The sequence below is a fragment of the Canis lupus genome, chromosome 10 (genome assembly GCF_011100685.1).
Source record: "Canis lupus familiaris isolate Mischka breed German Shepherd chromosome 10, alternate assembly UU_Cfam_GSD_1.0, whole genome shotgun sequence".
Taxonomy (NCBI): Eukaryota; Metazoa; Chordata; class Mammalia; order Carnivora; family Canidae; genus Canis; species Canis lupus.
In genome coordinates this window covers 35951117-35971788 of record NC_049231.1, presented here as the reverse complement: position 1 = coordinate 35971788, position 20672 = coordinate 35951117, and the positions used below count along the sequence as shown (strand labels likewise).

The 20672-nt window shown below is 54.3% G+C and overlaps 1 protein-coding gene across 2 annotated transcripts in view; it reads right to left on the bottom strand.

The window, feature by feature from the left end:
* EDAR (ectodysplasin A receptor) overlaps nucleotides 1–20672 on the bottom strand; it is a 94543-nt gene that overhangs the window by 23973 nt on the left and 49898 nt on the right. For both annotated transcript variants that reach the window (XM_038550835.1, XM_038550836.1), the window contains exons 2-5: nucleotides 11236–11304; nucleotides 10392–10514; nucleotides 9477–9658; nucleotides 3437–3522 (exon numbers count right to left, since the gene is read on the bottom strand). In XM_038550835.1, the coding sequence (XP_038406763.1) occupies nucleotides 3437–3522; nucleotides 9477–9658; nucleotides 10392–10514; nucleotides 11236–11286 (442 nt within the window). In that variant the 5' untranslated portion in view covers nucleotides 11287–11304. The remainder of the gene's footprint in view (nucleotides 1–3436; nucleotides 3523–9476; nucleotides 9659–10391; nucleotides 10515–11235; nucleotides 11305–20672) is intronic.

Sequence of the window (20672 nt, the reverse complement as noted above, 5' to 3'; positions counted from 1 at the left end):
TAAAAAAAAAAAAAAAAGAAAGAAACAGCTGGCTGCTGGCATTTGGGGGTACCAAAGCTTCTCATATGAGTGGCACCGCTGTTGGGTGTCGCACGATGGCATCTGAATGAAACTCGCCACAGCTTTCTTGAGCAGGACTTTCCAAAAGGCAAGTCCATCCTGGGCCAGATGCAGGGCTCAGGGTCACTGAGGAGGGATAATAAAAATGATGACGATGGCATCAGGCCCCAGGCCCAGAGCTGCCTCACTGGTCCCTCCAACGCTCTGAGGGAGGGCTCCTGCCAGCCTGGTTTCAGGTGAGCTGATGGAGGACAGGAGGTAGGGATGTGAGGTGCAGCCCATGGGCCCCGGGGAGACCTGGGGTAGGGCCCTGCACACCCACTTGGGCTGTGAACTGTCATCTGCTTCCTGAATGCTGTGGGTTGCACTGTGGCAGACACTTCACATGCAGTTGATACACCGTCCCACCCTCGCTACATCTTGAGACAGCCCCATTTTAAGGATGGGGAAACTGAGGCACAAAGTTACATAACATTCCCAAGATGGGAAACTCATAACGAAACCGAAATTCGAACCCACACCATCTCTCCCTCACTATGACACCAGGCCGCCTCTGTGTCACCACAACGTGGATTCTGGCATGGGACAGCCCTCACGCGTGAGTTCTCAGGACGGTGCAGGAAATAAAGAAAACTGGACAGTGCTGGTTCTCCAAGTGGATCTTTCTCTTTGACTTCACTGAAAAATGACTGAAGGGCTTCTTCTCTTTCTCCCATCTGTGCTGATTTGCCAGGACGAACGGTGATGGGAGTGGAAGTGGCTGCGGTCACTGCAGCATCTGGAAGGAAGCTCTACACTTTCCTGATGGGTGAGTCACTAGAGGAAAGAAGGGGAAGCGCTACTTTCAAGGCTCTTGAGCACCTGGCGGGGGGGGGGGGGGGGGGGGGGGGGGGGGGGGTGTCCTGAGCATCTGAGGGCCTTTCTGTTGCACTCCAGCGCTGAGAGCAGAGTCCTCATTCATACCTGCTGTGTGTCTTCAGTGGTCAGAGTATTTGGGGCACAGGTGTGTCAGCCCTATTGGCACCCTGACAGGATAGCATCTTCTCAGCAGTGCAGGAGAGGAAACAGGCACAGACAGAGGTTCCGAGGCTTGCAGTGTATTTTAGAGCCCCTGAGCACCAGGCTCTGCAGTAATTTGCACTAACTTCTGATTTCATCAGGGATGATGACTGGCCCAAAGACAAGATGACTGTAACCAGCAGCCCCATCACCCAACACTTCATGAAGCCATGTAGAGAAGCTGCTTTTCCTCTAAGATGGAAGAGTAGTTGCTGCACAGAGTAGAGGGGTTACCCCTGGGGGTGCAGGAGAGCCGAGGAGCTCCCACCAGGGCACCCGGGGCTCCCTGCTCACAGCTGTCTTTCTGGGAGCTGCCCATCACCCTTGGTCTGCTCCAGACCTCGACGTGCACCATGTGCTCCCCAGGGTCTGTCCCAAGTCCTCTGACTGTGGGTTTGCACAATCTGCTACTCTGTGACTCAGAGTGACTTCATGCCCCAAGGGCCCAGGGAGAGCACTTCTAAATCAGAGGACACATCTCAGGTTGGAGGCCAAGGAGCTCTGCACCACGGAGTGCCAGCTCCAGAAGGGCAGCACCTGGTGAGCTGGGGCGGCCAGGCCAGGAGGCCTCTCCACCATCCAGTTCTTTCCTGGGGTAAGGCCGTCAGGGGCAGCCCCGAGAGTTTGAGTCCCAGGGTCTTCATGGAGGCTATGGTCATCACCAGCTTTTCTGGTTCTATGTGCTGCTCCAGAGCAGAAGCCTGAGCTCAGATTTCTGGACTGAGGACAGGTGCAGGGGGAGGTACAAGCCCAGAGCTGGAGAGAATAAGCCTCATGTCCATACTCAAGGCCCTGACCCAGGCAGGCCTCCGTCCACCATACCACCCGACAAAGCCCCACTGGTCGCGTGTCCTCATATCCCATACGGGCACACAGAGGTCGGGGTGGCTTGTGCCCTGACCCCGTTTCAGGGTCCTTGCAGGCCTCTTTTAGGGCTGGCTGCTACAAAGTGCTACGAGGCTTCCTGGGAGCTGGTTTCCAGTGAAGCAGCTCAGGGTTGGAGGGTGTGGTGGGATGTACTCATTCTCGAAGCATCTAGGACTCAAGGGCTCTGTCTTTTCTCTCCATGTGACAGATCCCCCTGCTGGATGGCGAGAGGAGGGAGGTGCCCTGGATGGGGACACTCCTCATGTGTGAGCTGGTCTGCCAGGATCCACAGGCAAGGAGCCTTTCACGCAGGTGGGGTGTGCCTGACATGTTGTCAGTGAGGACTCCATCCCAGAGCTGTCCAGTACTGAGTGGGCTGGGATTCCCCAGCTGGAGGCCGCAGCTGGCTTTTCTGCAGGGCCTGCCGGAAGGCCAGTTTCAGACTCTGAAACCTCAGGCCTCCTCTAATGTGTGAATTAACGAGCATGCAGCCGAGTACAAAGCTCAGCTTTAAAGACACACAAATTCATGACTGCCGCCGCATCTACTGAGGCAATCTAGGAGAGAGAGGGTGCCCGCCACCCTGGGCGGCCCTGCCACACACCGACCTGGGTGCCTCCTTCCCCTCCTCCAAGGGCTGTTCCTGCCCTCCTTTCCCACCTCCCACTGCTCGTAAGGCAATCCTATTCTCCTGGGCAGGATTACTGTGAGCAAGTGGGGCAGGGGCCTAATGGAGAGACCCCACACAGCCCCTCTTCTGCCTCAGTGGGAGTGGGGCTGGGGGAGGGCAAACAAGGGCTCCTGCAGCCCAGGGGCCAACTGTCCACCCACCACCTCCATGGTGTCTCTCCAGACCTTGGATCCAAGTGGCCCTATACTACATTCTCTGGAGCAGAGGCCAGTCCCTGGCCCTTCCTCACAGGTATGTGCAGTGACAATCAAACAGAATGAAAACAAGAAAGAGCCCAGGGTGGGACTCTGAACCCGTGAGCCTCACCGCTCACGTGGCTTTGTGGAATCTGGTTCATTCACTGGGACCACTCCTCACCTTTCCCTTGGCCTTTCCTGGTTTGAAAACACACGTATGAGAACTTGCATTCGTGTAAGCACTTTGTAGGACTTGGCAAAATAGCTTGGCAACTGTGATCTCGTTGCTTTTTTTCCAATAATGCACAAAAGGGAAGTGAAGGGGGAGTTCAGATTTTAGTGCCCCCATGTCACAGATGAGAAAACTTGCACCAGGCAGCAGGTGCCTGACCTGTCTCTGACTCACAGCTCAGCTATAGCCAATGTCCCTTCGTGGACCTGCTGCAGGCTGGCCAGGCCCCGGGAGCATTTGTGCTTTCGCGTCCCCTGTAGTTCATCTGCCTAGGTGCTGGGACTGGCTTCCTTCTACAGCACCGTGTAATGAGAGGTACCAATGTAATGACAGAAGGACAAGAGCACTCACATTCCTTGGTGTTGGGGGGTGCCAGGAGGCAGGAGTAGCAGACCATGCCGTAGATGTTCCTGGGTCTGTTTTCCAACATGTAGTAACTACAGGGAGGGAGAGACAAGATAAAGCAGACCGTGAGCCAGGCGTCCGCACAAGCAAGTACTGACCACTTAGCATGCCCATGATCGAGGCATGCTTCAGGCATAACCAAAGTCAGGAATGAGACAGATGCCATGGGAATCAGGAGCCCTCAGAGCCAGCAGCCCATTCTGACGACAGTTTCCTTGGGGGTTTTCAGCCTGTCTTAAAATGGAACATTCTTTTTCCAATACTGAGCTACTTTGTGCCTTTCCATCCACTCTCCTGTTTGGTTCCTTCACTGATGGATTTGCGCAGCGTGTGTGAGCAATCATCATTTCACCCACATCAGTCCCTGGCATATCTGTGTACCTACCACGTATAGAACCTGATTAGCTCTCAGGGTGTCCCAGCTGGTGAGCCAGAAACCCTGGAGGAGGAGTGCCCCCACCCCCAACCCAGTGAGTGCCTGCCTCAGAGCCTCTAGCCTGGTGACTTCACTGGCAGATGTGTCCATGAGCCCCTAGGACACAGGAACCTCCTAGACCTCCTGCACACCTGGTGAGATAGAGCAGAGCTGGCCACAGCGGACAGGACAGCAGCACCTGGAGAGGTCAATGCAGAAGGCCTTAGCGGTGGCCTGACATACAACCAGGGCATGACTGAAATTCCTTTGCTCCCCCCTCAGTAAGCACCTGACCTGGACACGGCCAGAGGGCAAGTACTTGTGCTGGGGTTGCACATTCTGCAGGAAAGGGACAAATCACTCACAGTAAGACTGAAGACCTTCATTGATGCACGTCTTTCGAGCTTCCCAGTGTCAATGTGCCAGCTCTGGTGGCCATGCTAATGCTCAGAACCCCTCACCCCCACCTCCGCAGAGCTCCACCCCCTGGGGCAGAGCTGTGGGTAGGACTTGCCACCCCCTGGGGCAGAGCTCTGGGCAGGACCTGCTACCCCATCCACCCAGCAGTCCTTGCCCCCAGCTCTCACGGCTCAGGCTCCTTTCCACCTGCAGGCTCTGGCACTTCTCTTGGCGTGTGCCTGCTTTCCATAAACACACATTTGGTGGTGATCATGGAGCCATTTATCACAGCGTGAGAGGTCGATTAAGTAAGGTGAGCTGGTGCCAAAGTTTTCCTTCATTACAATTCAAAAGATGAAAAATCCCTCTCCACTACTGGATTTTTACATGGTTGGTTTTTAATCTCCTTTTTATTAGCCGTGCACACTCAGGCCCCCACTGATAGGCAGCATGGCAGGAGTGCTCGCCGGGTGGGGGGTGTCTTTGGACTCCAGCTGCCGTAAGCTGGACCATTACCAATAACATTATGATCATAATTGCTTGCCCCTTCCTCAGGGCCTTTTATCCTAAGATCCCTGTGTATCTCCTAAACATTAATTAACCATCTCAAAACACCCCTCAGAGAAGCCACAACAGCCAGTTTTCCAGTTAAGCCTTCTGGAAAAAGCTTCTCTCAAATACATACGCTGCCACCCCTTGTGGAACCATCTGTGCCTGGGACACAGGAAGTGACAGCAGGGCCTACGGTGCATCTGTTCCCAGGAGGTGGCTTGTGTTCACGTGTGGCCTTGTGAGGGTGACAGGCTCCAGGTCAACCCTCAGATTTCTACTCTGCAGACCCAGTGCTGGCACTTGGGGCTCAGAGTTCCTCCTCACTACCTCCTCAAACACATTCTTCTGCTGGGCCCAGACTGTCTCCAGTCCAGACTGTCTTGGGAGCCCCTCAGGGGGAGGAGCCTCATTCACATCTGTATTCCTAGGACCTGCGCTGAGTCCTGAGGGCGAATGGTTTTAGGCCAGCATTGCACATACGGATGCGCAACAGAGGGCAAAGAATAAGAAGAGCGTGCCTGCCAAACCACAAGGGGGCCTGGGCCAATGCAACCTGTGGCATTCGGAAGACAAATCTAAGTGCTCGCTTCAGCAGCACATATACTAAAATTGGAAGACAAATCTGAGATGGCCTGCACAGTGGCCTGGCAGCCACATGGACTCAGAAAGGGAAACAGCCTTTCAGTGAACCAATGGCACCAGCTTACCCAAACTCCCTGTCATCCTCCTCTGTGACACAGATGAGAGCTTTATTTGTTCCCTAGACCTCAGGTGGGTGACAGGACATGGATGGCCCTGGGGTCCTCCTCTGACAAGCACCAAGCTCCACAGAGCCCTGAGGAGGAGGGTTGTGTGTGTGTGTGGTGGGGGGGGGGGGGAGGCGACCAGAGATAAAGTAGGTACCACCCATTGCAGTGCCCCGGGGTTGGGGGTCACTTATTTGAGGGGTCATATCACACCACAGGGCCCAACTGGAAACCAACTATATCTTCACATCCATGGAGCAACATGAGGACGCACTGAGATGCAAGTCAAGATGTGTTTCCTGCACAGTGGCCTTCATCCCCTCAGCAAGGGTCCTGGGTGCTGGTGACAAGGTGTAGAAGAAGCAGGCAGCTATTCTCATGGAGTAGGGAGGGAGTTAGGCCTTCAGAGCTGGGCAGACCCTTTTAAGACTACAGATGCCACCATCCCCAATAATTCTACAGACCCGTTATCCTTGCCTTTTGAAGCCTTTTAGAGGCAGGGTACATACAGCCATTCCACTGGCAATCCCCTTTTTGGGAAATGTCTGAGGGCCAAGGAAATTGCCTTCACTGCCCCAGGACAGCCCTGGCACTTGTCTCCAGGACACGGTTATTTATGATACTGGTCCCAGGGCTTGGGCTTTCTGGCTAAAAACTCTGTGGATCTAGGTAAAAATGCAACAGGCTGCTCAAAGTGCATAATCACTGCCCCTTTTAGATCATCTTGAATAATATTACGGCTGAATCTCACAGACCATGGTGGGATGCCTGCATGGTCTGAGCCACGGCTGCATGGCTGGGACAGAGCCAGCAATGCTGTGGGCGAGGCCTCACTCTGCACCTACCCTTCTCCTCCTCTATGAAGCTGCTTCACCAGAGGAGCCTCTGTGGACCAGCAGCTCCCACATCATTAATGCAGAGATGACTTCCAGATCTGATCTAAGCTTCATACCTGTTTATCCATCTATAAACAAGGTGTCAAATACCTTGGTCTGGGTGTTATAATCACCTCAGAAGTACACATACCTCCTCCATCTTCTCTCCACTTTCTCTCCAAAATCCCTACTCCTCCTGTATCCCACCTCCTAGCAAACGGTTTCAATGTCCACACAAGGCAGACGTCTGAGATTCCTCTTCAAAATCTCCTTCCCCACACCCCCCATGCCCTTGGTCTGCAAACTTCAGTCAATGCTCTCCATCTTCCAATGAATTCTCAAAGTTTTCCTCTCCCTCCAACTTCCAAGGCTTTCACCTTGCCCCAGTTTTCACGATGCCCCTGGGCTCCCGTGTTTTCCCTGCACAGTACATTTTCCTTACCTCTAAGGTACAACCCAACAGTGTCCTATACCATCTTGGAAGTCTGCACGGTGGCCCACTTCAGCGTCAACCTAAAGATCTGTGTCTTCAGCTTCATTTTCCAGAGCTATTCTCCCTCTGGCTCCTGCCCCCCTCGCTGGTTTCTTCACACCCCCACAGGGGCGCCTTCTGTGCAGGCAGAAGGATCCTCAGTTCCATATCTCATCAGGTTGCTTGTCTCTTTGAGCTTTGTCCTGAACATCTTGGGGAGCTCTGTCCTAATTCTTAGCCTGACTAACTCCCACCATCCCAACATCACCCTGGGAAGTCTTCTGAGACCTCTCCTGACCCACCTCCTTAACCATGAAGGGAGGGGTCCTTCCTGGACTTCTAAAACACCCTGTGCACCCACAACACTATGCTGTGGTCACTGATTTTCTCGTCCCACTCCCTCACAGCAAAGAAGAACCATGTCTTTCTTCCCTCAATGAATGACTATACCATTGGGTGGGAATTATTGATTCTGCTTCTTCTAACATGTTCCTTTTGGTGGAGCCCCCACAACACAATAACCTAACTAAGTTAAAGACTGTCAGCTACAGAACTTTTACTTTTTATTATTTCCTTTAAGAAAACAATCTAATACCTTTCTTAGCTATAGCTACCTGCTGTTTGCATATTGAAAAATAAGGTCCTGCAATAAAGTTTCCCTGCTTTCTTCATTCATTTGACCAATACATTTGATTTACATGTCAGGGACACTGACATGGGGTTGTCAAGCAGATATTTGGAAATGTAGGTCTGTAGTTCTGGAGGTGGGTCTGAACTGAAGACAGAAAACTGGAGACCCTGGGGTGGGGGATGGTCACCAGCAGCAAGATGGCAGTGGAAGTCATGGGAATCAGTGCTTCTCTGTAACAAACTAACCTAAGGTTAATTTCTGCACGTTTGTAAGATCTCCTCATTTTAAAGAGTTATTCACTTCCAACCTATTCTAAGATTGAAGGAGAAGCCTCCATAGCTCTGGGGTTAGAGTACTGGTCTTGTATTCTTAGGCTGGTGGGTCTTTCTGCCTTCTTTGTACTTCTTTCTTCTTACAGAATAATGCCTCATGTTCTTGTTTGGATATACCCTTCTTACTTCCTTTCTTGTCTTAATTCAGTACAGTGATCCAGAAAGATAATGTGCACAAACAGGTTGCAAAGTATAGAGTGTTATTCAAAATGTCACTACAACTGGGGATCCCTGGGTGGCTCAGCAGTTTAGCACCTGCCTTTGGCCCAGGACATGATCCTAGGGTCCTGGGATCGATTCCCGCATCAGACTCCCTGCCCGGAGCCTGCTTCTCTCTCTGTCTGTCTCTGCCTCTTTCTCTCTCTCTCTGTGTCTCTCATGACTAAATAAATAAAATCATTTTTTAAAAAAATGTCATTATTACTAAGATCACCAACAGCCTCTATTATCACCATTGCCGTCACCACCACTGCTTCCATCATCATTACTTCCCTCATTGCCATCACCACCTTCATCATGACCACTACCACCTCTATTATCAGCACATCCATCATCACCATCACCATTATCATCACCACCGCCGCCTCTATCACCAGCACCATTTTCAGCACCTCCATCGTCACCATCACCATTGTCATCACCACCACTGTATCCATCATTGTCTCCATCATCACCACCATTATCATCATCACGACCACCTGCATTATCACCACCGCCACCCCATTACCACCATTGTCTCCACCATCACCACCTCCATCATTACTACCACCATCACCACCTCCACCACTTATATCACCTCTACCTCAACGTAGCCTCTGTCCCTGCTTTTTTTCTCTGTAGCCCTTGCAAGCACTGCGCTGTGTGGCCACTAGAGGGAGGCAGCAGCAACAGCTGTGGCCTGGTAGGTCCAGGGTGTCTGGGCTGCACTTCCACTCCCAGGCAGGACTCACTAGTGTGTCCCTACTTGTCAGAGGGAAGATTTGATCTTTCTTTCAGGCTAACTCATTTTCACTGCATTTTTGGGAACACTTTTGATATATAACATAACTGTGGTGGAATTATAGGCACCACATGATTCACATGTTCCAATTAATAGCTTTTACCCTCAGATTTTTCCAGAATACCAAGACCACTAGATTTATACAGTGTATTACACAGTATATTAGTTTTCCTTTCTTCAAAGCATTCCACATGTGTTATCTTATTCTAAGTATTCAACAGATTTGTTTGATTTGGGTTGTCAGAAGATATTATTATGATTATTACGACTAACATCCACTTAAGAGAGTTGGAAGCTGAGCCTGGGTGGGCTGCCCATCCTCTAGGTGGCAGGCCCCGCCATCCTAGACGCCATCCTTCCTGAATCCAGACACGTGTCCCCCTCCCTGCAGAGCTGCCCCTAGTAGAAGGAAGGAGGAAACCAAATGCAGCAGTGATGGCTACACTGCAGCTTGAGGTGCTCAAGTTCCCTGAGGCCTCCCACTGAGACTGTCGGGGGGGGGGGGGGGGGTGGGGGGGGGCTTTCTGCAAAAACGGGGCGAGGCCTGGCAATGGCCATGCTTACCCAGGGAGACACGGCCCGCACTCGGCATCATTCTCCATGTCCCCCGGTGTCAGCACGGTGGCCCGGAAGAAGCCCTCGCAGTCCTTGTGGCGCCTGCATATCTGGTAGCCTCCTTTGGAGAACTTCTCTGCCGGGCAGGGGACACAGCCGTAGTCCTCATCTTTGGTGCCATAGCCGCAGGACTGGCCAAGGAACAGGACAGAGGGATCCAGGTGAGGGATCCAGCTGCAGCTGCACCTGCCCTGACTAGCCCTGTGGTCCTGTGGGCACTGGCACACCCGGTGTGCTGTGTGCATCATATGCGCTGGGCACACTGGCTGTTTCCAGAAGTTTCTCTTTGCTGGCTTTTGGCTCTTGACCTGTGCTAACTGCAACTCCCCTGTGTCTCCAACTCTGAGCTCCTTTCTCCAGTGCTCTTAGGATTCAGACGCTGCTCCTCTCCTGAGAGTCCCTGGATACATTCAGCCAGCTCAGGGGACGACCTGCCAGTGACACAGCCCATGGCTTCTGTCCCTCTCGGATCTCTACGAGAACCCTGAATGCTGGTGCTGTGGGTGTTGCTCAGAGCGCGTAACAGCAGCACAGGAGCCTGTTCCCGCAGGACAGGGAGGCACCGTGCTCGGGAGTCACGATGCCGTCACTGCAGGACCTCAGTCATGCCCCGACTCAGAGGACCTGAAACCCGCCTGATCAAAGTAGAGCAGGAAAAGAATCGCCCTCTGGATAAATGGGAACGTCTCCTGAGAAAGCTGTTCCTGCGCTCACCGCTGCCTAAATCCTTTAGCCACGGAGTCTGGGGACCGCAGACCAAGATTTAGCTTGGGGACCGCACGGAGAGCAACACACATGACGGTGACACCACCCGGGTGATGGAGAAGAGCTCCCCACACCTAGGGCGGCTGGTAGGGGCCTTACCAGGTAGGGCTCCTCCCCCGGGCCACACTGCGGACACTCGTGGCACAGCCCAGTGGTCTGGTTGTAGTACTCATTCTCACCGCAGTTGGAGTACTCTGCCCTGGCTGAGCACAGCAGCGACACCTGCCACGAGAAAGGACGTCCTTTTGGGCTCCATCCCTCCCTGGAGACACGTGTGCTCCAAGGACCCTGAGCAGGTGCTGGGGGGGAGGAGCCTCAAGGGCGGGCCTGCTGGTTACGTGGTGCTCGTGTGGTGCCAGGTCTCAGTAACTGCAGCTGATAAACCGGGCAGGCCACCTCACGTCCTGCCAGCTGGCCTCACTGCTGGTCCCCCTCCCCGCTCCATCAAAACGCCATCCCGTCGTCTGTTCACCCACGCAATCTCGCTTCCACCCTCTCCAGAGTCGCGGAGGAGGTGGCCCTCTTCCGGGAGCCTCTAGACCAGAGGATTGCAGTCACATGCCGCCTCTTCTCCATAGGAAGCCTGATGATGAGGGCCTGGATCGTCCTCAGCTGCAGGACCCACAGGCATGGTGCTCACCAACGGGCGCTGGGTTGTGCATATTGCAACACAAAGAACTAGTTAAGAACCTTTCCATCTGTAGAACCCTAGAAATGGGGCTGCCAAGAAGTCTAATCTGAATCGGGTGCTGCTTGGTGCTTCTTGCCCTCAGAAGAGCCCAGTGAAGGGGCTGCTAGCGGCATCAATCCCAAGGGACAGCTGTGCAGACGGACATGGGAGAGGCCCAGGAGCTGGCCTACAGTAGCATGGAAGGCAGAGGAGCTCTCACTGGAACCTCCTCCCGGGCCACTGCAGGTACTCACAGGGTTAGGGTGCACTTACCACTAGGACGGGGAGCCAGGGCATCCGCTTGCGGTCTCCTGTGTGAGCCATCTGCTCCTGCGGCTCTGCCTGAAAGACACACATCATAGCACCCCAGTGCCAGCAGGGTCTGAGCTGCCCCAGGACTGACTGGCCATGGCCCAGCCCCCACCCTCAGTCCGGAGCCTCCACTATGTCCCCGGGGGATGCGAGGGGCCCCCCTAAAAGTGAGGTCGGGAAGTAAATACACTCTAAAAGAAAAGATGGATTTTAAACTGAGGACCAGGCCTCGTAGGCTGACTCCACCTGTGGCCTTGCCAATGTCACACCCATCCCAGGGAGAAAGGACCAGAGTGCATGGAGGGCTGACTATCGAAGGCAGGGCAAAGACCAAATGTTCACCCGCTCACAGAGGCTGAAGAAGCCTGGCTGTACACGGAGCGTAAAGTCCCAATCCTCTGGCTCTGGCGCACCCCTGGAGGTAGTGCCAGGACTCAGAGTCTGCCCAGCTCCTTCCCACTCCACTGCCCACTGTCCCAGCCCCACTGTCAGCTTCTTCCTCTCTCTGTTGAGAACAGGTTGTTGTCAAGGTGGTTAAGAGTGTGCACCTCCAACCACTTCATTTTATAGCCAAGACAACTGGAGCCTGGAGGGTGTAGTGACTCGTCCAGGGCCACATAGGGTAGCCCAGGCACTCAGAGTTTCCCCAGCTGCTAGGTCAATGCACTGCTTTGAAGGAGGAGGTATTGAGTTTTACTTTTCCATCATCAGGATGGGAGGCCTGTGTTTCTAACCAAAGCAGGTTTACCTGGGAGCCTAGCTACACGGAGACAAGTGACATGACCATGAGAGCGCCTACATCCCTTCATGGGTGCTGCGGGGTCACTGCTGTCTTGCTTTGACACTGAGGTGGATTCCAGACAAAACAGTACACTCTCTTCTCATGGCTTGCTTGTGTGAGGAACTTTCCAGAATAAACCACTAGCTCAGACAGGAGTCAAACTGGGCCTTGGGAAGCCCCCCAAGAACATTTGCCCTCTGAACCCTCTTGATTTGGGTGAGCCTTCTCTGCCCACAGAAACCCATAGTTCCTGATACCACACACAAAGTATCACACTGTGTGGTATTGCTCAGAGCAGGAGACCTGATAAGTGGGAAATCCATTCTTGTTTCTGGAGAAAAGCCTTGAACTTAGTCTCTTCAATGCAATATCTTTTTTTTTTTTTTTAAAGTATTTTATTGTATTTTTTGTTTACTTGAGAGAGGGGCATAGGGATGGGCAGAGGAGAAACAACAGGGAACAGCTCTGGGTTTGTAGTTGTAGAGGCTTCTGTACACACAGAAGTAGGCTTGCAGCGATATCCACTAAATTTTCGACAGATCTGTTTGGCAGGGGTGACATAGGGTCGGGGTGACTACGGACTGAGGGGGTGATGGGGAAGGCTCCTCTCCCACACGGTTGTCAGCGTCAGAACGATGCACAGGTGTACATGTGAACTTGAGAACAGGAAGAAAGGCAGTAAAGATCTTTCTCTTCAGGAGGAAGTATCTGATTGCTCTGAGAACAGGCCAGAAGGATGTCCCGAGGGGATTCCAGACACAGAGGCCCTGCTGGAGATGGTGGGGGTGGGGGTGGGGAATGACGAGGATGAGGATGGGGCAGGGCCCCGGGGGCCTGGATCTTTCCAGGATCCTTCTTCTGCTTACCTTGGAGAGGTTCCCACCTGCGAGTAACATCAGGGGGCCTCTGGGGCAGAGTTAGTTTTCCAGAAACTCCTGGGGAGATACAAAAGCTGCTTTTTCTCACCTTCTAGCATGCTGGCTGCCTTGCAATTCAGGGCCACATTGACGTTGGAAACACACGAAAAGGGCTGAGGCAAGATTAAAGCACCCAGCCACCCCAGTGGTGAACTTCTGGGTGTTTTCCTTCTAGCAAGGGAGCAAGCCGGGGCAGGCAGGACGGGAGCAGAGGGAGGCCCAGCCTGCAGCCCTGCCAGGCGGGGAGGGTAGGCGCGAAGGAATCAGCTCCCTGTCCGCGCACAGCCTGGCCCCTGCTTCAGGACGGTGGGTGGGTCGCAGAGAGGAGTCTGCAGCCGGGGCCAGAGGCTCTCTCCAGGAGAGTTACAGCCCTGGAGGCCTTCCAAGAACAATACTAAGGGTTTCTAATTTAATTGACTTCTAATTATAGCTGAGTCTGGGAGGGCTTCCCTGTAAACACTGCGGAGGGTTGGGCTGGGTGCACCCTGGTGTCAACCTGGAGCGTTTATTGAGAGGCTCATTAAAGATGTTCCCAGGCGAACCCAAGAAGGCAGAAAAGAAAAACAAATACATAAGGTGAAACAAAGTCTGTGGTGTCAGATGCATTTCCCTCACGACTACCAATGCTCAGAGAGGGTACCCAGGGCCGGGGAGGAAGGCCAGGGAGGCCTCTGTTTAGGGTCCCTGACGTCCCTGCAGATGCAGCTCTGCACTGGGGAGCCAGCCTGGCCTGGCAGCCCAACTGCTCCAGAAGTGACCTCCTGGTTGTCTCTGAGGATCGCCTGTGGCCTGAGCAGGGCGGCGTCCTGGCCTGCCAGCTGTCAGAGGTGTGATCGCAAGGCACTGAGCCCCCAGGACTCCGCCAGTGATGGAGAAATGAAGCAGCCCTTGTCCCCGGACAGAACAGGCTTGGCTTCACCGTGCACCTGACCTGCTGGCGGGTGGTGTGGTCCGGGGGCTGCTGGGGCCCTGAATCCACCACAGCCCGCCCAGTCTTGGAAGCATTTTCCTCATCTCATGGCCACATCTTTGTGCCTGTGGCCACTTGCATGACAGCACAGAGACCCGACTGGGTGAGTGCTGTGCAGGAAAGCACGGCTCCCGGCTGCGGTCACCGCTTCTCCTGTCTCCACGGAGTCTTCCTCAGCACAGCATCCTCTGAGAACAACACCACAACCATGAAAACACCAGCGACGGCTGTGGAGCTCCGACCCCAGCCCCAGCACTGCCCTGGCCGAACCCTCTGCACCCTGCGCCAGCTCAAGATCAAGGGGCGGGGAGAGCAGGCGGGAGAGACAAGCGCGGCTGGGATTACTGGCGCGATTCGTTCCCTTTCCATCCTGTGACCTCAGCCTGCAGTCCCAGACCTGCTGTGAACCAAACAGGACAAAAAAAAGGGGGTAGTAATGTAGAGCAAGGGCTGAATCACATCTTGGCAAGTTCTGTCGCTACTCAGTGCCTCAGTTATAGATAAACCTCACTGCCTTATCCATGGAATGGGTGTAAGAGGAATGCCTGCCTCGCGTCGGGGAGGAAGGGGGGCCTGACCATTCCTGAAAGTGAACTTGGCCTCTCCTGCTGTGACCACCACCTCAGCTCCAGCCTGGGCATTCCAGGCACATGGTTTCCCTTTAACATCCTCACGCTGTGGCAAGACTCCTGCTGACACCAAGCAGGCTGACTCCTGCAGACCAGGGCTGGGAGGACGCTCTGGGAATAGTGTGGTTGAGCCCCTGGTTCAAAGTACTTAGGGGAGAGTGTGGGGCCTGCACAAAACCAGAAGGTTCAGGGCTCTGGTGGAGGTGCAGCCTAAGGAAGCTGTGTTTGGTTAACCTGGAGGATTGGATGGCATTGAGAGGTCTCAACATCCCACATCCACGCAGGACTATGAAGCCTCTTCAATCGGGCTCAGTTCTGGGCCAGAGGTGAAGAGCTCACAGAATGAAGCCTACCTCCTGCCCTCCGGGTGCCTGGAGAGTGAGGGGCCAGAGGTCACCCACAGTCTGGGGCCGGGGTGGGGGGTGGGGTAGGAAAGGCTTGGGTTACCCTGTGGTGCACCAGGTTCCTGCACAGGGCAGGAACGGCCTGATTTGTAGTGTCTGGCTACTTCAGCGATATAAATACTCTCCCCATGGCATTTCAGCCGCTGATTGAAGCTTCTACAGAGACGACTGACTACGAAGAAGCCACAGGGGCAGGTGGCCTGCACTTTTGGAGGCACCTGACCTATTCTTGGGGAGATCAGGGCAGGCAAAGTCTCCCTAGGTCCTGAAGGGCAGGTGAGAGTTTTCATGGAAACAGGTGGGGAGGTGTCCCAGGAAGTAGGAGTACGGGCTCCAAATGGCTGCAGGCAAAGCCACTGCTGGGCCAGAGGGCTGGACACGAAGTCAGATGGGCCAGGAGGTTCCGCAGGCCTTGTGCGGAGGCGGGGCAACGCAGGGACCAACCTCCCACTGCGGTGACAGGAGGAGCCACTCTGGCAAGAAGCGTATGCAGAATGCCACCCGAAAGACACGCATCACTAAGTCACGTGAATCCTTTCTGCTTACTGAGTGCAATGGACTGATCTACTACATCCCATTATTTTTATTCCGTTGGATCAATGGCAGGAGTTGCTGCCCATAGCAAGGATCGGGTAGACGGCCGTGTGGACACAATCAGTAAGCCAAAAACCACCCGCTTAGATGGACAAGGCAGGAGGGAGGAAGCCTGCAAGGAGCTGATGGTGGCCGACCTCAGGGGGAGCCAGCGGGTAGAGGGGGGGCCTGGAGGATCCAGGACTAAGGAGACAGGTCACCAGAGGTGACGGAGCCCCGAGGCTGGCCCACATCTCCACTCAGCTCCTGGGTGCACAAGACATGTGTGAGGCTCCTATAGGCAGGTGGGAAGTGTGACAAATGTGAACACACTGAAAAGTCTGGAGGGCCTCCAAGAGGAGGCAGAATCTGGCAGCTGCACACATGAGTTGAGTTTGGGAGAAATATCTGAGCAAGGGAGTGTGTCTATGTGGCCACCATAGTGTCAAAGCAGCCTGGGTTCCAATGGGTTCCTTCTGGGCCTTAGGGAGGGTCGGAGCATGAAACAGAGGAGCTGTGTCCTCGGGTGGCTTCCTTTTTCTCTGGGTAGAAAATCTCCAGGTTGGAGACTGCTGGATCACTCTGCTCCAGCAGCCTTTCTGGAACTCGGAGAAAGCCAGGGTTCCGGCAGATGAGGAAGCACAACCTTCTGTGACGCTGCATTCCAACACAGCCTCACGGGTACTGCAAGGAACTGAGAGGTGGAGAAAAGTCTAGATGGTTTGGAGATAAACCGTTCCATGACAGGACTTCCGGAGAAGACCAGGAGTGAGGCCCATGTGGAGCCAGAGGCAGTGGGGACTTGCGGAGCTGAGCCTCCCTGGGGGGTGCTCACAGGGCCATGCGGCCCGAGTTCCCCGGCACTGGGTCCCCATCTATCTGGGCGGAGGGGACAGCGACTCTACACGCCGAACTGTGCCAACCTGCTGCCAAGGACCTTTCCGGCAGCGTACCCTCTGCTCACTTGCTCTGAGCCAGGCGCACCCAATCCCAACCTCATTTGCTGGTGGTCTTGGCTCACAGTATCCACCATCCTCCCCACTAGCAGTTCCCAAGGGCCAAGTACCTCCCAGACACTACGGTGGGCTCCTTAGTCTGTATTAAGCACCCAATCCTCCCTGGTGGGCTGGCTGAGAGACAGGGGCACCCCAGATGGCGGACATCTCAAATTGGGTCAAAATGATCTTCCCGCCAAAGCAGCCATGACCACCACATCATCTCCAGTAAATCAAAGCCTAGACAGGAAACCGAAACTTTCCATCCAGGACTTTCCAGCCAGGCCCCCCCCCCCCGCCCCCCATCGTCTGTACTATCCCCACCCCCAGCCAATCACCTAGGGACTCGGTGTTCCCTTGCCTAATTTGGCAAGGGACCCACCCGGATCTGGACCCAGAACCAATAAGGCTTAAAAACCCCCACACTCCCCAACCCGGGTGCTACTTCCCTGACTTGGGCCACCTCTCCGAGTCACGGAACCTCGCCCGGGAGCGCTCCCCATTAAAAGCAACCTCGAACCTATTGCCTGGCTCTGCTGGTTTTTTAGTTTTTTTATATTTTTTATTTTTTTTTATTTCTCTGCTGTTCATTTTGGAAAGAACCTAACACTCACCACTGCTGAGCCAGTGGGGACTTCTACAACTCCGTTTGCTCCAGCAGAAGCCAAGGCACAGAGAGGCTGTGTACTTGCCCCAGGTTGCACAGCAGTGGGGCAGAGCCAGGGTCTGAATCTACACAGTCTGCCGCCGCTGCTCACTACTGCTGCCCTGAATGTAAGTTAATACAGTCCAGGCTACTTGCGATGTAGACAAATATCTTTTTATTCTAAGGCAATGATAAGGTCTGCAGGACTGTGGGCTCCTGTGGGGGCCAGTCTCAGGAGGTTTTGCTTTCTTGCCCTGCGTGATACTCCTAGGACCCCAAGGGGGCAACGTTCTCCTCTGAATGTAGAGTAATTTGGCTCCCTTTCCAACTGAGCTATTGCTAGGAGGCATGCAGAAGACCCCAAGTGTGACAGGGCTTAGTGGGCACCTGGGTGGCTCAGCAGTTGAGTGTCTGCCTTTGGCTCAGGACGTGATCCTGGGGTCTTGGGATCAAGTCCCACATTGGGCTCCCCACAGGGAGCTTGCTTCTCCCTCTGCCTGTGTCTCTGCTTCTCTCTGTGTCTCTCATGAATAAATCAATAAAATCTTAAAAAATAATAGCATGAAGGGAAAAGATGACAATGTTCCTGGCAACCAGAGGTCACAGAAGTCACAGACAGCTGTGTGGCTGTATCTCAGACTGTGGCAGGTGTGTGACCTTAGCTCTGAGTCACCGTGGGCATGGCTGGGAGGTACTGCCACCTACATGAGTGGCTGAGAAAGAACAACAATGCCCTCTTCTTCATAGCATTTGACAGTTTCACACTCTCCCTCCTACACTGGCTCCTAGAAGGATCCTTCGACAGTTGGGCTCCCACATTCTGAGAGCAGTGGTTCTGGAAGGCTATGTAGCGTGTTCATGCTCGGGGCTTGGCAACTCCAGGTGGGGGCCCTGTCGGTGAACCCTGTCTGCTGCTCCTCTGGCAGCAGCGGCCGTCTTCCTAGGAGATGACATCCTGCCTCACTTTCTCGGAAGCTCCCTGTGGCATTCCCACCTGCTGATAAGACCGCATGGACAGCAGAATTCTTTGTGCTCTTGTGGAAGGATTATGGGCACCTGCCTTGATTGGGGATTGGACAACTGGCAGGGCACACGAGGTGTGAGGACCCACGGGCTTCAAAGCCCCCGACATCACAGGTGCGGGCCGCTGCCTGTGGTCCTCAGGCTGTGGCCTCTCTCCTCGGCCCGCAGCAAGGGGAGCTGCTTTCCCTTCACACACCCACTGCAGACTAGACCTTTTCTCCGCGTCTCAAGCTGGCCTGGATGTCACAGGCAAGGCCGAAATAAGGTAAAATCTGTCTAGCCTTGCTGCCGCCCCCCCCCCCAGCCGGGGTGGGGCTATCTCTGGAGCCCAGCAGCAGCACCATCACCTGGGAGCTGGGTAGAAAGGTTCCAGCAGAGCCCCGGCCCACCTGCTGCTTCAGCAGATCCCTGGGGGAGTGGGGAGTGTCTGCGTGCGCCCGGAAGCTGGAGAAGTGCTGGGCGAATGGCCTCCTTCTGACTTTTTCTTTTTTTAATTTTTATTTATTTATGATAGTCACAGAGAGAGAGAGAGATTGAGGCAGAGACATAGGCAGAGGGAGAAGCAGGCTCCATGCACCGGGAGCCCGACGTGGGATTCGATCTCGGGTCTCCAGGATCACGCCCTGGGCCAAAGGCAGGCGCCAAACCGCTGCACCACCCAGGGATCCCTCCTTCTGACTTCTTACTCAGGCCTTGTTTCATTCCTCCCTGCAGACCCAGACAAGGGCTTCCCCTGGGTCTCTCCCTCCTTAAATTCTGACCGTCTCCCAAGGAACAAATGCTGTCTTTGGCCTCACCCTGCTCAGTACTGTGCACTAGACCCGGGGACTCCTGTGCTTTGTGAGTTCATCACGCATTCGTCATTTATTCATCAGTGACTGCGAGTCGCTCCCGTGTGATGGAGACCGTTGGACACAGTAACAGACAGACAAGGTCCCTGCCCCACTGCATCTTTATCTGCCCAGGAGACAGAGAGAACACACCATTACCCAGGACTTCAGGCCAATTCTCACATTTAGAAGGGGCACTCCCTCGGGTCTAGCCTTATGCTGGGCTGTAATGGGGTTCAGGGTGGGCCACCCCAAACATGTCACTTTGGTGTACTATTTTGAATTTACATCAGTCAAGAAACACTGGTGCCAGGACCCTTGGACCGTCCTTTGTGCCCCTGAAACAGGAGATAAATGTCCGCTGGGAAAGGCGCCCTCACTGTACCAGGAGATGCAGAGGATCCTTATGCCCGAGGTGGGGAGGCTGCATAAACACACCCTTTACTTGTTTACCACCCAAGCCCGAACTTCTTATCTTGTCAATTCTTCCCTAATTGTTTCTCTGTCTAAAAGGTTTGGTCACATATTTTTATGGGCTCCTACAGGTACAAAATTAAATTTGTTTTTCCCCTGTTCATCTGTCTTCTGTCAATTTATTTATTAGACCAGCCAAAGAACAGAGAAAGGAAGTAACTGCTCTCCTCCCTTCCAGCAGTTTGCCCCGGGGGTGACCTTCACCCTTGGAGGGCTGGCTCTGCCCCTAGGTCGCTGGCAGGCACACTTCTTGGTTATGCTCCGTGTTGGCTACTACCTTTGGAGTAAGTACAGAGAGTCACCATTGGGGCCAGAGGACAGTTGAGTCTCAGTGACTTCACTGCTGGATCCAGGTGGGCCACCCCTGGAATGTGACCACTCTGATATGTGAAGATGCTGCTTCTTCCCTCCGGGAAGGTGGTATAACCCCCGAGCTACACCTGAGGCGCCCCCAGCCTTGAATCCGCTGGCGGGGCTGAGACAGTGGGGCGAGGGGAAGCCTTTGTAGGAATGAGGGCTTCCCAGTTACCTATTTAAGCATGTGGGACATGGGTCTCTCTGGTTTTGGTCCCTCCACCTCTCCAGTGGGCTCACCTGCCAGAGAATTCTCAGAAGGCAGTGCTAGCTGACTGTCCAGCTGCAGTGACTGGGGACAGAGGTCCCACCAGCTCCCTGGGAGCAGCGCTGTCCTCCTGGCCCACATCATGGGATGGGGGACCAGAGGCAGAGACAGCAAGGTCTGTGGCTGGCCCACCCTGGTCCTTAGCACAGGCACTTCGTGGAGAGGCGGGGTGCTGGCAGCTGCCTGTGCTTTGGGGAGGCAGCTTCCTGCCCCCCACCCCCCACTACCCTCTCCTGCCTGGCCTCCCACACGCTCCCCTCCCGCAGGATGATGCCCCAGGGAAGGCTGCTGGTGGCCTCCTCCCCACACATCCACAGGATTCCTTTGCTCCCCAGACTCCCCAGAAGGCCTCCACTTCCCACCAACAGAGACAGACCTTCACTCAGCCTCCGGGAGCCTGTGGAGGTCGTTATCAGAGCAGCTGAAAACATTTCCATTTGATGTGATTTATGGCTCTCAGGAAGCTTCCCCCTCCCATCTCCGGTGGATTGCTAATTGATGCTGGATTGTGAAGAGGTTAACTCATCGTCTTTC